The sequence below is a fragment of the Papilio machaon genome, chromosome 16, assembly GCF_912999745.1.
Source record: "Papilio machaon chromosome 16, ilPapMach1.1, whole genome shotgun sequence".
Taxonomy (NCBI): Eukaryota; Metazoa; Arthropoda; class Insecta; order Lepidoptera; family Papilionidae; genus Papilio; species Papilio machaon.
In genome coordinates, this window is record NC_060001.1 from 5,885,876 (window position 1) to 5,902,204 (window position 16,329).

The 16,329-nt window shown below is 31.0% G+C and overlaps 2 protein-coding genes across 2 annotated transcripts in view; both read left to right on the forward strand.

The window, feature by feature from the left end:
• Positions 1-514: 514 nt before the first annotated feature.
• On the forward strand, positions 515-2,790 carry LOC106711163 (juvenile hormone esterase). The gene is made up of 3 exons (XM_014503403.2): positions 515-767; positions 841-2,186; positions 2,574-2,790. The coding sequence occupies exons 1-3, from the start codon at positions 573-575 to the stop codon at positions 2,788-2,790; spliced, it is 1,758 nt and encodes a 585-aa protein (XP_014358889.2). The 5' UTR covers positions 515-572.
• Positions 2,791-5,952: 3,162 nt separating this feature from the next.
• LOC106716797 (aldehyde dehydrogenase family 3 member B1) overlaps positions 5,953-16,329 on the forward strand; it is a 33,584-nt gene continuing 23,207 nt past the window's right edge. The window contains exon 1 of the mRNA XM_045681715.1: positions 5,953-6,178. Within this exon, the coding sequence (XP_045537671.1) occupies positions 6,028-6,178 (151 nt within the window). The 5' untranslated portion in view covers positions 5,953-6,027. The remainder of the gene's footprint in view (positions 6,179-16,329) is intronic.

The window sequence follows — 16,329 nt, forward strand, 5'->3', positions numbered from 1 at the left end:
ATGGATGGATGGTTGAATGTTTGTTTGAAGGTATCTCCGGAACGGCTCTACGGATCTTAATGGAATTTAGCACAGATGTAGAACATAGTCTGGAAGAATACGTATATAAGAATACAAGAACTACTTATTTCGTCTTTTTTTATTGACGCGCAGACAAAGTCGTGGGCGACAGCTAGTTTTAATATAATTTTAAGATACTATTGCCAGTACACATTTTTAATCTGTCATAAAAACATTTTTAAGAAACATCTATATTTTTATCTACTTAAATTATTTATTACTATTATTTATTGTTGCATTTATTTCCGTATTTTATTTTTATGTTTTATTTTATTATACTACTTTTAATATTTTTCATCTATTCTTTAACTAATAATATGTAACAACGTGTTCAAATAGCATTAAAAATCTTATCAGTCTACAATTGATAAGCACAATAAATACTCGATTACTAATACTAATACTCTTTAACATTTATATCAAACTAATCACATAGTAATACGAAATCTACACCATATTATTGAAAAGTTGTAAATGAACATTAACGAAAAACTAAATTTTACAAAAAGAAAATGAAGTTGTTTTTAATACTCTGTTTTATTACTTATTTTCAACAATTAAAAACAAATGAAAATAATGTAAACGTTAAAATTCAGCAAGGGGATCTGGAAGGAAAAATAGACAAAACGCTATTTAAAAACCTAAGCTACTATTCATTTAAAGGTATACCTTACGCGTTGCCACCAACAGGAGAATTAAGATTTAAGGTATGTTTAAAAACATTTTAAACTTTTAATAAGAGTCTAGGATTAGATTATATTTAAGCAATTAATTCAACAGGCACCGGTAAGACATGACAAATGGGTTGGAGTCTATGAAGCTTTCACCGAGAAACCAACTTGCTTACAATTTAGTTCTCGACAAAGAAATGGAGAATCCTTTGGCATATCAGGATCGGAAGACTGTCTCTACCTCAGCGTTTTTACTCCTAACCTTGAAGGGTCTGCTCCTGTAGTAGTATTCGATTACAATGATAATTTCAAAACTGGATTTAATGGAACAAAGACATATTCCCCAGACTTTTTCCTAGAGGAAGATGTGATAGTTGTAACAATTAATCATCGTCTTGGATTATTTGGATATTTAACAACAGATGACGATGTTATTCCTGGTAATAATGGCTTACGAGATTTTATTATGGGACTAAATTGGATCCAGGATAATATAAAACAATTTGGAGGTGATCCGAATAGAGTAACACTAATGGGCAACAGAGGCGGAGCTGTATTAATTGATACGCTTTTGTATTCCGCCAAAGCAAAAAATCTGTTCAGCGCTGCAATATTACAAAGCGGGACATCCATTGAACCCTTTTTGTTTTATGACAAACCAAGAGAAGCAGCTTTTGAACTGGGTGAGTTATGTGACATAAATGCAACAGACAGTTACACTTTATTGGAAGAATTACAGAAAATTGATGCTGAAATTTTAATCACAAAGGATGTCAGCGTTACGGATACAACCTTCGACTTGGCTCAACTGGTTATTCAACCTTTTAGTCCGATTGTGGAGAAGAACAATCCAGATGCTGTCTTAACATCTTTACCGGAGAATGGATTAGTCGTTAATGATGTCCCCATAATAATAGGAATGAACTCCAGAGAAGGTCTAGATTTAGCATCGCCCTATATATTTGAACCGCGATTACTTACAGAATATAGTCAAGATTTCTTCGTACATCTTCCAAAAAGGACCGGATTTCAATTCAATCGAAACAGTTCTATATTTCAAGAAGCTGTAAAAGAGATACAAAACTTTTACTTCGAAGAAGGTTATTTACATTATAACAACATCCTTGAGTATGCAGTATATGTTGGAGACGTCCTTCAAAATTATGCTTTGAATCTTGCAGCAGAAAAATTAAGTAAAGATCTCAAGTCATCGGTTTATTACTACGTTTTCGATTTCCGAGGATCGTTAAACGAAAACATTGAATACATGTACCGACGTATTAGATTTCCAATAGAAAATTGGGGAGCCACAATAACAGACGAGTTGTGCTATTTGCATCTTTGCACCAGAATTAAAAACAACTACATGAAACTCCGTAAGTTGCTAAGTGAGCAACCCGAAATGAAAGTATTGAAGAATATGGTGCGCTTGTGGACAAATTTTGCGAAATATCGGTATGTACTTATTTTCATGGAATTTAATTACCTTAATTTTAGTTGTTTAAATTTCAATAACAAAACTGAACTATGGGCCTAACATGAAATTTGTGACAATCGCCATCATGTCATCATCGAAAAAATTTGTATCAAAATTTGTCCAGCGGACGTAAAGTACATCAAAGATCTCAAACTAATTTTGACATAATTGATGATGGCGATACGAACGCGATTGTCACAAATATTCGTGATACACTCTATTCTAATTTTCTTGCCAATTTCGTGTTCAAAATACGAAGAAAAGTAAATGTATTCAATTCATTTATGGTCAAGAATTTTTAATTTTCTTGCAAAACAAGATATTAAGCATCAAAAACTTAAATCTTTACTCGTATAATATTTCAGAAATCCAACACCCGATGCCAGTGATGAATTACTTAAGGATTTCATATGGCAGCCACTTAGTAAAGAGAAGAACAACTATCTTCATATCAACAAAAAACTTCGCATGAAGGAAAATCCTATGGGTGAACGTGTTAAATTTTGGGATGATTTTATTGCTAAGTATTCCGCAATGGCTGAAGATGGTGTTGTAAAAGATAAGAATCACGATGAATTATAAAAAATTTATTAAATTTCTTTTCATTTTAAGATCTTAGTGTATTATTGTTACTAGACATATTCTTTTCTAAAAAATTTGAGATTTCTAAAAAAAATCATTTTTTGATTTAAAACCGTTTTTGATATCTTGTCATTGCGTAAGTCTTAAATAGTATATTTAAAATTCTAATACCAAAAAAAAATTTAACTTAGCTCAGACATTGGAGTTAATGAATTCGACACAGCTTTGGGCAAGGTCAAACATGCAGCAGAACCGGTCCATGCAACTCCACAACCTTGTAATGTAACATGTCGCTCACCTCACAACATATATATTGCACCCGTATATAATTAAAATCTTTTTTTTCTTTAACGTATATCAAATAATAGCTGTCGCCCGCGCTGAATTAAAAAAAATCATACTAAGCAGCCTATATTCCTATAATTCCAGACTTTGTTCTACATCTGTGCCAATTTTTATCAAGATCCGTCAAGCTTTTCTGAAGATACCTTCAAATAAACATCCATCGATCCATCTAAACATTCGCATTTGTAATATTAGTAAGAAGTATCTTCTGACAAAATAAAAAAAAAAACTCGGTGGTTACTTAAACATTAAACATCTGCAAGTTTTTGTTAGTTAAAAATATAAAATCATTGCAAATAATTATCAAACAAAGAACCTTGCGAAAGATATTTTCGGTACACAATACAATGTTACTCTTCAACAAAACCGATCTTAAAATTAATCGAATAAAATCTAAATTACAACTACTTAAGTATAACACGGGTATGAAAATATAGTATATTCATGTCCTAACGAAGATAGTCCAATGCAATCCCATAATGTTAAGTTTTGTGGTACACTTAATTAAGAAACTTTTACTCTTTCAAACTTGGCCTTGGTTCAGTAATTTCAATTTATTTCTACGTATGATATCTATCGTAAAATTTATTTTAAATAGTAAAAAATAGAAGTATTTTTTCCTTAGGATGTTAATGTATTTCTAACGCCATCTATTAGTAAATTATAAAACTCTCTTCGCTCGCCCTGATAAATTAAACCTATACTAAGTAGACTACTACTCTGAGTACAGCAGTTAGAATAAAAAAAGTAATATCAGTGAACTTACGTACATTAAATTATGAACTGGTCAACGAAGCTAAAGTAAAATTATGTAATCTTACTAATATTATAAATGTGAATGTTTAGATGGATGGATGGATGTTTGTTTGAAGGTATCAGGTAAACAAATTGACTACTTATTACTTTTTTTTTAATTCTGCGCGGACGGAGTCGTGAGCGACAACTAGTGTAGTAATAATTTTAAAACCTATTACTGCATTAATGCATTACGGTTTGTTTCGATTCAAAATCAGTTTTTTTTTTATAATTTGAAGCTTATCTTTCTCGAGGGATTTATTTTAATGGTTATTATTTTAAGTTGTATTTAATAGCTCTGGGCTTTTATCACTTACTAGCTTTTACCCGCGACTCCGTCCGCGCGGAATAAATAATATAAAACGGGGTAAAAATTATCCTATGTCCGTTTCCTGGTTATAAGCTATCTGCCCACCAATTTTCAGTCAAATCGATTCAGCCGTTCTTGAGTTATAAATAGTGTAACTAACACGACTTTCTTTTATATATATAGATAAATAAATGTCTGTGTTAGAAAACAATTAGCTGGTTAATTTTTGATATTTGTCATCAAAAAGGATATTGGTTATTTTGGATTTTCTTTTTCCTCTAGTCATAATTAAAAGTGACGTTCTTCTATTACTGCACGTAAAAATTTATAATCTATACTTACAAATGCAATTATCAAACATAAACTTGACACAAGGTTCAATGGTGCACGCACAATGTAACAATTGTAAAAATGTAAATTTTGTAAAACTACTATTCATATGTATTTTATGTATCTTTGCTAATATATTTTATGTACAGCATATTCCTTAATATAAATACTTATCGTAATTTCAAAAAGACACAATCTTTAGGCTTAGTTTCTATTTGTGTGAACTCTACATTTAAACAGACACAGCCAGCGACTGCTTAAAAAACGACAGTCGCACGCGGCTAGTCGCTTACAATTCGTATAAAAAATCGGTCTTGGCAATACGATCTCTAGCCATACATACTATTTACACAAGTAAATTTACAAAAAAAAATCCGGTTCCATCACAAAAAAAATATTTTATCCGTTTAAACATCAACGATGCGGAACAAGAGAGTTTTTTTTATAATGAATATAACCTTTGAAATTTTTGTTTTGAATTTATTATGTTAATAATTTTTAGATTTTTAATTAAGTATATTTTTAACTGCCAGTGTCGTAATATGTTAATATTTTTTTTGTCAGTTTACGTTCATTTTATTTCAAGTTGAATAAATAATAAAATATCTTATACTAAGTTGTAGGTAAAGAAAGAAGAATTCTCTATTGAAAACACTTTGGAACAGCTTCTAAAGCTTTATCAAGATTAAGAAATTACGTACAGTATAAATACGTCGTAAAAATCTTAATTTCTTACTCCTTGTACATTATATTAGATAGTATTAATATAATATATTTTTAAAGCCTGTGCTAAAAAGTTGGGCCACTAATAAAGGTAGTTACAACAATTTACGTAGTAACAACAGATATAACAACTTTAAAGCGTAACATATAACTCGGTTAAGTTTAGGTAATCAAATAAATAACTCGATGTTACGTGCACGATGACACAAACAGGCGTTTAATGTGGATAGCAGCCATGTAATTGTATCAGGAAGTTGGAAAACGTAATGCGTTAACACGTGACTTATACGAGTATACTTCGCCTCATTAGACGGACGTACTCAACGTTGGTTTCCACACCAAACACTTCTTTAAAAATACATACTATCATTATTCGCTTTCGAAAAATATATTGTATTTGAAGGAAAAATCTAATAAAAGATAAACTGATCAATAAATGGTAAGAAATACTATAAAGAGTTATTGTAAATAGTAATTTAATTCTAATAAACTTAAAACCTATTCTATTACATAAATTAATCATCAGCAGATTGTAATCTATAAATATACTAAACTATATAATGTGTTTGGTCAATTGTGATCGAAGGAAGCGGGCAGAGTGCTCGGATTTCGATCAGAGAACTGTATCTTAATTCTTTTTAGATTCGAATAACTTCTAACATCAAGCAAGTTAATATAAAAATATTATAAGATACATAGATTGTTTGATTGAAGTGCGTTTTGTGTCAGTTGAAATGCTACCGCCGCAGACTCAACACGGCGTGAACGAGCGTGCTGGTGAAGTACACGTTATAGACATAGAGGACCAGTTGGAGGGAACCGGTGTTGAAGATTCAATACAAATACGCATAGACAACGCTTTTGGAGAAATAATGAACGGCAACGGTAAGTGAGCGATAATTTTTTTTAAATGTTCTAGGTTCTAGGCTGACATGATAACTAATTAATGAGTTTTATCGATTACCGTTCCGGAAACATCGACATTTGACGCCGCCTCTGCTTAATTTTTTATTTGATTAGAATAATAATGATTAAGTCTCTTACTACTTACGCTGTAACTAAAATATACCACCGAAGAAATATGATGATTTCAAAATAGACAGTTCTAACGATAACATTGTTTCAACGGTTAAAATAAGCATAGCAATATTTAAAAATATTTGGCCAAAAACGTTAGATGAATAAAGTCTCTTATGGACGTATTGTGTAGTGCGAAAAATAAATTTCTGATCCTTCATGTGCATATTTACATTATACACAAAAACGTTTCCCCTTGAAAGAGTTAAATCAAGAGTATAACCTAAAATTTCAGCTCTTTCTATTAATAGAACACAGCGTTTGTGTGGACAATGGGGAGAAAGTTTTTTTATCTAGTTTAGAACGTTATATTTAGTAACATACTTTTATTACCTTTAAATATTTTTTTCATTTCTATAATGTCTGTAAAAGACAATATAATGATAGGATCTAGACTAGATATTAATTCAAATTATCTATAATTTAAAACTCACCGTCCACGACAGATGTTCGTACTCATAATAACTACGTTACATTAATGTAATTATAACGAACCTTACATTTTTCCTTGGCAGTATTTAATGCGTTTTATTAATTTTTTAAATATACTCTTTAAGACATTACCGTTGTAATTTCAATAGAAATGTCAAAGATGCGACCATTTTTAATGAATTATTTTGAAGTAGATAATTCGTAAGATTTTTTCAATAGTGTAAACTGAAACAGATTAACATTAAAAAAACAAACAGAACTCGAAAATATTCATAACTAGCTTTTTCCCGCGACTCCGTCCGCGCGGAATAAAAAAAAAATATCCTATGTCCGCTTCCTGGTTCTAAGCTACCTGGCCACCAATTTTCAGTCAAATCGATTCAGCCGTTCTTGAATTATAAATAGCGTAACTAACACGACTTTCTTTTATATATATAGATATGGTAAAACTCATTCATAAAGTTTTAATAGAGTCTAATTTAGAATTACGAGTAACTTTGTTCATTTACCGTTGATACCAAAATCTGTATAAAATATATTCTCATCTCTGACAATACAGAGACAGAAATGTTTTAAACTAAAATTTTTGGTACACCCACGATTCAGGTACTGTGAGAGAAACTTCACGACTACATGACTATATCATGATTAATGTAACACAAAAAAATTCAGTTCACAAAGATCGACAAAGATTACAGTTTCCGTCTTATTTTTGTCATAAACAGTAGAAATGCTATTAACTGCTTTATAGTGAAAACGCCGGTGAAAGTAAATTGTTAAAAAAATAAAAGAAGACAATGTATCCATAGCAGAGTTTATAAAACCATTCTTATTGCACTCCAAGTCTGTGCTATACAAGACATAAACTTTAACTCCATTTTTCATTCGTTCATGCATCGTCAGCTCACTATACGTCCCCACCGGGGGGCTCGGAGCCTACCCCAAGATAGGGGTGATTAGGCCATAGTCAACTACGCTGGCCCAGTGCGGGTTGACTTCAAACATATCTTTGAAATTCTTCTCAGATATGTGCAGGTTGAATGACGATGTTTTTCTTTACCTTGAGAACGCAAAATAAATGTACATATGTAAAAGCCGAAAAACACATTGGTACATGGAACCCATTCGAACCCAGGATCTGCAGATTGCAAGTCAAGAGCTTCACCTCTGAGCCACTAACGCTCTAACTCCATTAATAAAATGAAATACAGACAATAATGTTCATATGGATGGATGGAAGGATGTTTGTTTGAACGGCTTAACGGATCTTAGTGGAATTTGGCAGATGTAGAACATATTCTGAAAGAACACATAGGCTACTTATTAAGTTTTTTTTTTAATTCCGCGCGGACGGAGTTGTGGGCTACAGCTAGTAATTAAATATGTGTATTTTGTTTAGTTTTTCTCTGCAAAAATAAGTGAAAGCCTCGAGTACTCTTTTATTATCATTTTTCCAATATAAACCTTATTTTAGTAGACTTTTTCGATGGTTTTGTAGAATGTGTTTCGTCGTTTTTGAAGGTGCTTATGAAACGAAGATTTAATTTAATTTAAGTAATTTAGTATTTTGATATTACGACATTTAGTTTAAATGTATTCTATTAGAAATCGTTTGACTTGTTTAACATGTATAATGAAATGCATTCATGGAAAATTACCGTTTGACTTGAGATGATTTTTTAATCATGGTTTAGTAATAAGTGTCCACACTAGTGGCTAGCATTCATTTTGAGTGGAGTATTCCTAATGCCAGTGCCAGTTTTAGAGCTTCCAGCGACCTCCACGTGACTTCTACGGCTCACCTTTTTCACCATGTCTCAGGGTTACATAAAACTGTATAATTCGCTGACCTGCAACTACATAACGCCCATAAATGAAGACTGCACCTGTTTTTCAGATGTATGACTAAAAATGTCTTATATACCGGGAAAGAATAATTTAGTTGTCTCTGTAGCTCCGAGTCCTATTGATATTAAGTGTTATTGTGATCGAAATATAGTTAGCACTAACTACATTAGTCTAAATGATGTTTTTTTAGACTTATAACTGATTAATGCAATAGACAACTTGTTCCAATAATTGCATCAGAGTTAAGGATTGGATTGTCTTAAATGCCAAATTCTAAATGACGCTCGGAAGAAAAAAAACAAGGCTTTTTAAACGTGGACTCTTAGCGACTGTGATTCAGTCCATTGATCAGTAGCAATGAACCCTCCGACCGTACAGCACGCGGACGCACACACGGTACACTTGGATAGTGACGTGCATATTATCGATATTGAAACAAACACGGACAATATCGATAATAGTGAAAATATTCAAGTAAATTCCGAGACAGTTGTGGACGTGGAAGAAGAAATGATTAATGGTATTATTTTTTAATCCCTTAATTATATTTAGACTTATAGTATGTCAATGTTTATGTAATTTATATACCTGCTTAGTTATGCCATATAAATTTTAAAAAAATATCTGATGTTCAACATACAATAATAAAAAAGACAACTTTTATCAACAGTAACAAAGTACAATAACAACAGGATAAACCGGCAATACTTCGAGAAGTGTACAAAAAACTAGAGGTGGACGTTTTTCGACTGGTGGAAGTCCACAGAATATAAAAAAAAACTGGTAGTCATTGTTCTTGAGATTAACTCCTCAACATTCAAAAGATCAACACCTCGGTTTTTTATTAGATTCCATTAGTAATAATAGATGTTTATCAGAAAAATAAATAGGTATAGATCATACTAGCTGTCGCCCGCGACTCCGTCCGCGCGGCATATATAAAAACTTAATTAGTAGCCTATTCTTCGAGATAAATTTCTACACCTATGCCAAATATCAGCGAAAACCCCTTGGCGTTCTATTCTATCATCTATCTAAAATTTCGCATTTAGAATATTACTAAGATTTGACATAATTAAAACTAATAAGTTATAGTTTTTTGCTTACTAATTAAATCTGTGCGAGCGAAAACAGCCCTATGCCATCTCACAATGTATACTAAAATATATATATACATTATTTCATTATTAGAAATGTATTGTATTTTTAGTGCCATCTGTTAGAAAATTATAAAACCAATAAGATATGTGTAATATTGTTTAAATGTATACATTAACAGATATAAATTATTATATTTTACAAATCATGACAACGTAGAAAAGTTCGCGAGCCCCGCGTTTTGCTAGTTATATTTACTGATATTTATATCGACGCTGGAAAGCGTAAACGCTGTAACCCCGAAAGTATGAACTTTACAGGAGAGCCAAAAAATCATAACTCGTACGCTGATACGCCTACAAGCATGCGGTATTTAGCAATGTTGTGTAGTTTGTGCTAACCTATAATAAAATCATTATCGTTTGATAATGGTTGAAATTATTAACGTGTGAAAAACATATTCGCGATTTCAAGGGTTACAGCGTTTATGCTTTCCAGCGTCGATATTTATAAATAAAGCAAAACACAAAAAGAACAAATAGTAATTTGTTATTGACTTCAGTTGTTTCACTATATTTTATAAAATAAATATCACCATTTTTAATTTTTGTTTTTGCTACATTAGATGAAAGTATCTACAGAAAATTGCAATGATTCATTTCACAAAAGAATATTGTTAATAGTTGTTACCTTGCCAATAAAAGTCACAAGTAACAAAGAAATATATGCATAACGTATAAAGTTAGACAACTATACTGGTCCTTAAACAAATGAAACAACGCATTCAATTAAAATTCAGAGACCCAAAGATGTATTGTTGACGAGAACAATGTTTTAGAATTGGTTAACCTTTGATATAAATAAATATTTTTTACTCAGACTCCATGATGAGTTTTATTTTGTTTTTAAACAACGTTTTTTTCTTAAGTATTCTTAGACTTTGTTTTTGTTATTGTAATTGAATTCAATTTAAATCTCTTGTTTATGACAATTGGGCCAGTGTCGATTGTTAAAGGTTTTATTCTTGTTTTGGGAAAGACTGGCACTGATACTCCACATTTGAAGAAGTCTTGTTAGCAAATCTAAATAATTTTAAACTCTTCAATTACCTGAAACTGCTGATTTACCTAAAGGAGGACAGACATAGTAATTTCCATATTATTAATATATTATAAGACAAACAATTTAAAATCTAATATATTGTTGTTTATATATTCGATTATGTAATCGTACATTCAACTACAAAGTAACTTAGCAAATCAACGACGTTATCCTATTTATATATATTCTTCATAATGGTATTCTATTGTTTTGGCTATTTATTTATCTTTTGGTCACTTGTCAAATTTAAACTAGTTTTTAATTTCTATTGAAACTGCCCCGCCTTTTTGGTTTGTTTTAAAGTTATTGTTAAAAACTTGAAAGTGAGAAAACTATGCACACTGGCCGGCCTGTTTAATTTTTATTCAAATTGCAACCGGCCTTTATTGTTAGTTATTAAAGCTACTGGAAAAAAAATTGAAGGCGAGTCTATTAGAAAATCTTATGCGTGATACTAATGTTTAAATATGAAAATTTAAATATGAACAATTGTGTATCAGTCTACATTTAAATGAGTTTGGTTCCAAACAATTGCAAAAAACACTATCTAGTTACAACGTGCGCATAGAAACTGCTTAGAATTAAAGTCGTATTAGCCGTCTTTACGATTATAGTATTCCGAATCCGAAGTTAGTAAATGCATGTTGTGCCTCACACGACGACGACTAGCCTTTGAAGTACCTCATTATATTATTATCTATTCAATACGCGTCTGTCAGTCAATCTAAGCGTAATTATTCTGTCACAATCATGCGTTGTTTTCATTCCCTAGTCACAGTATCACACATACATATTTAATGTCATCATTTTGTCTTTGAAAAAAAACAGATACAACAATATATGACGAGTGTAACGACAGTCGAAACAGAGTCAATCAGGCAGTCAGTCAGTTTCACACGATGCGATGGTAGAATTGTGGTACACACTTACAATACAGTAGTAGTATGGTTATTAAAAAAAAACTCTATTTTATTTGTATTTTTTTAGTTTTTAAGTATTACGAAATCTTGTATAAAACTATATTTATAGTATATAACCATTTGGTTAATAATGTCAAGTTTATTCCGAATCTGAATTAATAAATACATTTTATATTGGTTATCTTTTAAAGATATAAAAACACTACACTTATTTAAACGATATTCAGAAGGTCGACGACATTTATTATTGATTTTGAAATTCAGGCGAATAAGTTGAAATTCTTGACACGGTTTAAAAAGGACAAATCTCCTGTCAACTGCACCTTAAGGGCCGTCATTGTCTAAACCAGTGCGCGAATAATATTGCTATTATACTTTTTATTTATTTTTCTTGCTATACTTAATTGAATTAAAATTTCTGCCAATTCCACAACTTATGACATCCTAAACAATATGTTAGTACCTAGTTCGAAAACATCGTATCGTGAATCAGACTTTTTATATTTAATGGTCTATATTTTAATTTCTTTTCGAGAAGGTTGTATTGTAATTATTATATATTAAATAATTAGTATAATAAACAGCCTATGAAATTAAGCCTTCGTGAAATTAATTAATAATTTATTCTCATTATAATTAGCAAAAAGCAAGAAGATTTGCACTTGTGGCAAATTTATTTTGTTGCATTAAATCTAGTCTATGTTTGTCACACAAATCTTTAGTCTTTATAATATTAGTCTACACCCTAAATTTCAAAGACTATACAAGGATATATTGTTTTTGCAATTACAGACTGCAATCTATATTATTACAAGTTTTACTGCAGTGTAATTATACGGGAAGACTCACACAATTAACCTTGACAAAAATTACTCGGCTAGTTCAACACGCAGACCATATTTGTCATGCAATTGCGACCATAATGATCTTCGGACGCGATAGGAATATAAAAATGTTTGTTCATTTATTTAACACGCTCTACAACAATTAAGGTAAGGTTACCGTATTGCAATGACGTCTTGTAACCTGTGTCGTAATTTTACTTACGTAACCAGTTTTAAAGCTAAAAATAGTCCACAAAAGTCAAGTTTTAAATATACACAATAAAAATAAACTACAATGCGCGGGTATAAAATTGTAGTAAATTTTCCATAATCGAGTCAAAACATTTGATCGCTATCCGACGGTCACAATACGTATCTATGTATATATGTATATTCTCAAACTGATCTTCCTGTTGATCCCTTTTAAAATTTAACTGGTTTCGGTAATCACGTTGCTGCTACATTTCGTCTTCAACTGGTGAACCCCCAACTTTATTTCCCTTCGTCGTATTTCCGTTGAGTCTGCAAAGTGGTCTGTTGACTCCCTGGAGTCCACCACCACACGAAACCTTTCCCTGAATCTAGGTGTATAATAAAAATAAATTCGCATATACTCGTATGGCTGAGAAAAAACAACCCATTTAGTTTAAAAAAATTAGTTATTATAATCTACGATTTTCCGTAATTATTATCATATCTACTTATATGTTGTTTTACACGATCTTGATAATTACAACAGTGAGTGATTTAACTGCGCAGTAAGAAAATACCTTTTTTTCTAAAACGTGTTTTAATTGTGATTTAATCTTACTATGTCCCCGAGTATGTAAACGTTATGTTGTCGTTCAACTACAAAGACAAACACTGCCTATTACCCGCGAATAACAAAAATTTATTGGGTGCACGAACAGGCCGGGTCGACTGGTGCAATACCACGACCACACAGAAGACAGGCGTCAAGTGGAAGCAATTTCGCGTTTCGTCTGATGAGTCTAGTGCCGGAGGCCTAATTTTAGTCCACGTTTCCTTCCCACCCTTTTCTTATAAGGAAAAGATGGGAAGGGGAAGTGGATTTGACAGAGGAGTGGTCGCATAGGAAGAGGATATATTCTCTTTCTGTGCGTCCGCTCCTGAAAAGAAATAAAGGACGTTGTTGACATCTACCTTTTTAGAACGCACATTTAAGTATGGAGACCAAAAAATAATCCAATCCTCAAAAATATTTGAATTATGGTGAAAATTAAGACTTGGCTTTTTCTTGCCTTTGGACGTCATTTGTAAAAGTATAACGTGATAACTTCCAAAAAAGACATTATGTTATGGTGCAGTGGGCATATAGTATATACCCATTACGCCCAGAACGGTCTGTCCACGCTTTATGCAGGCGCACAAACTGCATATTTTACTCCACACACCGCAGTTCTACCCTAGTTTTTCTTTTTCTCAATTAGATCGCATCATTTTAATGTATTTTTTTGTAGCTTTCCAAATAAAACTTTAGATACCTAGCAGACACCTAACGTCCAAAAATATTCATATATGACAATACAAGTTCACTGTAGTCGAAACCCAGTTAGTTAATAAAAGCACTATCGGAATATAAAAAATAAACATGTTAAATATACAAAACTTTTCTTTCTGGAATTTTGTTCGATTATTTTAATTGTAACAAAACAAATTTATTTGTGCGCCATCTATTACTATAATTCTAAACTACGCTCCGAATGTTCTAAAAAAAAAAAACGCAGATAGTTGATAGTTCTCTAATATATTAATGTACTCTTTTACAATCATTCATTCACTGAACTGATGGTTCAAGGATAGTACAATTTCATACAATGAAAATGAAAATATTTAAGTGATATTGAAAATACTTAAACCACTATCGCCTCGTACGATTTGTTTACCGCAAGCTGCAAGTTTTATTTGAATTAGTTACAACTTACACTCCAACACGCGCACATCGACATCAGCTGTTAAGAAAATTATAGAAAAGTAATTTTATTCTTAACTAGTGTCAGTTATTTTTGTACATTTGTTTATCAACGTTGTGTCGAATCTATCAGTAAGTAATATTCATTCTATAGAATCTAAATTGAATTAATTTTAGTGTAATATGGATATTCCTAAATTGTTATAAATAATGTTAGTCACGAATCTTGTTCAGAAGATAAGAAACTTATATGTATATTATATGAATCAACTTTCAAACTTTATATATTGCCACGATAAAAACCACGTACGGATTATTAACTTTAGAAAATAGAGCACAGACCATAATTTTTTCTAGACGGTGAAATCATAAATACAATTTAATTTGGTAGAAAAAAATAATTGTTAATGTTTCACTCTAAGAATATATCTTGTTCATTAGTTGACCGATACAGGGATGGGTTGGATGGGACAGCTTGGATTTTTTGCAGATTTCAATAATTAATCTTCCAAAGTTTATCAAAGGTTTTTTTAAAGTTCCCTAATAGCCCAAGTGAAAATTATAATTCCTTTTTCAACTTATGAGGGCATAGATTCAATTAACTTAATTGGGAAAAATTCAACTTAATTAACAACATTCATGTGAAGATATGATAAATTACAATGTACATGTAAATTTAATGAAGTTAATGCTATTTTATGCTAATTATAAAATTGCTCCCATTTCATTTCACACAATGATTTTTTTTTTAATTATTTATTAAATTTGAAATTATAAACATTAAATTTATAAAAAGAATAACGGTATACAAAATGGAGTATGTTCATTTTTAATAATTAATTCTAATATTACAATTGCAATTTTAAGGTTAAAAGTTTTAAGATTTAAAAGAGAATTCTTTGAATATGGTAACTCAAGTCAGGGTGGTTTTAAATAAAATTATTTAAGCATAGTTTAGGTAACATTTATCAGGTAACCTGGTTTAGCAGGAACTAAATAACCGAGAAAGCTCTGAGCAAGAGTCATTGTCCTGTACTGAGGGATAGCCTCTATAAGCAAGAAACTCTGGTTAAAAGAACTTCTACAAGCAAAATAATATATCACAGTCTCTTGGACTCTCACTTATACAGGTTCAACTGTATTGTACAGATAAATATGTTTTTTTTTAAACAAACCTATAACACATTACACAAATTATTTAATTAACCTTATAGTGTTTGTGAATGTCATTTGTTTTTTATTACCAAGGTTAACATGATCTACTGATTTGTTTATAAAATTACAGATGCACATATAAGCATGCATTTTAATTTTGTCCATCTTTTTGAAAATGTTAATATGTCCTTGTCTGTATGTGACATGAAAAAAATATTTTATACACATGATATATTTGCATAGCTGATAAAGAAAAATTTTTAAATTTTTTGTCTAAATGACCATCCGTAAGGCACTTCTGGAACGCTTGGTTGGATTTTGATGGGACGGGAAGATAGCTGATGCATGGGGGCATATTATAGGCTACTTTTTTAACTCTGCGCAGAAGAATTTTATTTAATTAATTAAAAAATGTTTATTTATGTAAAATAATAATAACAACTATAAATTTGAGCATGACCTACTTGTTTAATTAAAATTGTATAAATATCATACTTTATTTTTTCACACATCCAATTTATACTTGAAATAATGTTAATATGTATATTTGGCATTTTAATTTAATAAGGCAAGTCTACATTAATTATTTTGAAGGCAAAAACATTTTTTTGTTTATTAACAAAACAAGATAGTTATACTAAAACTTTT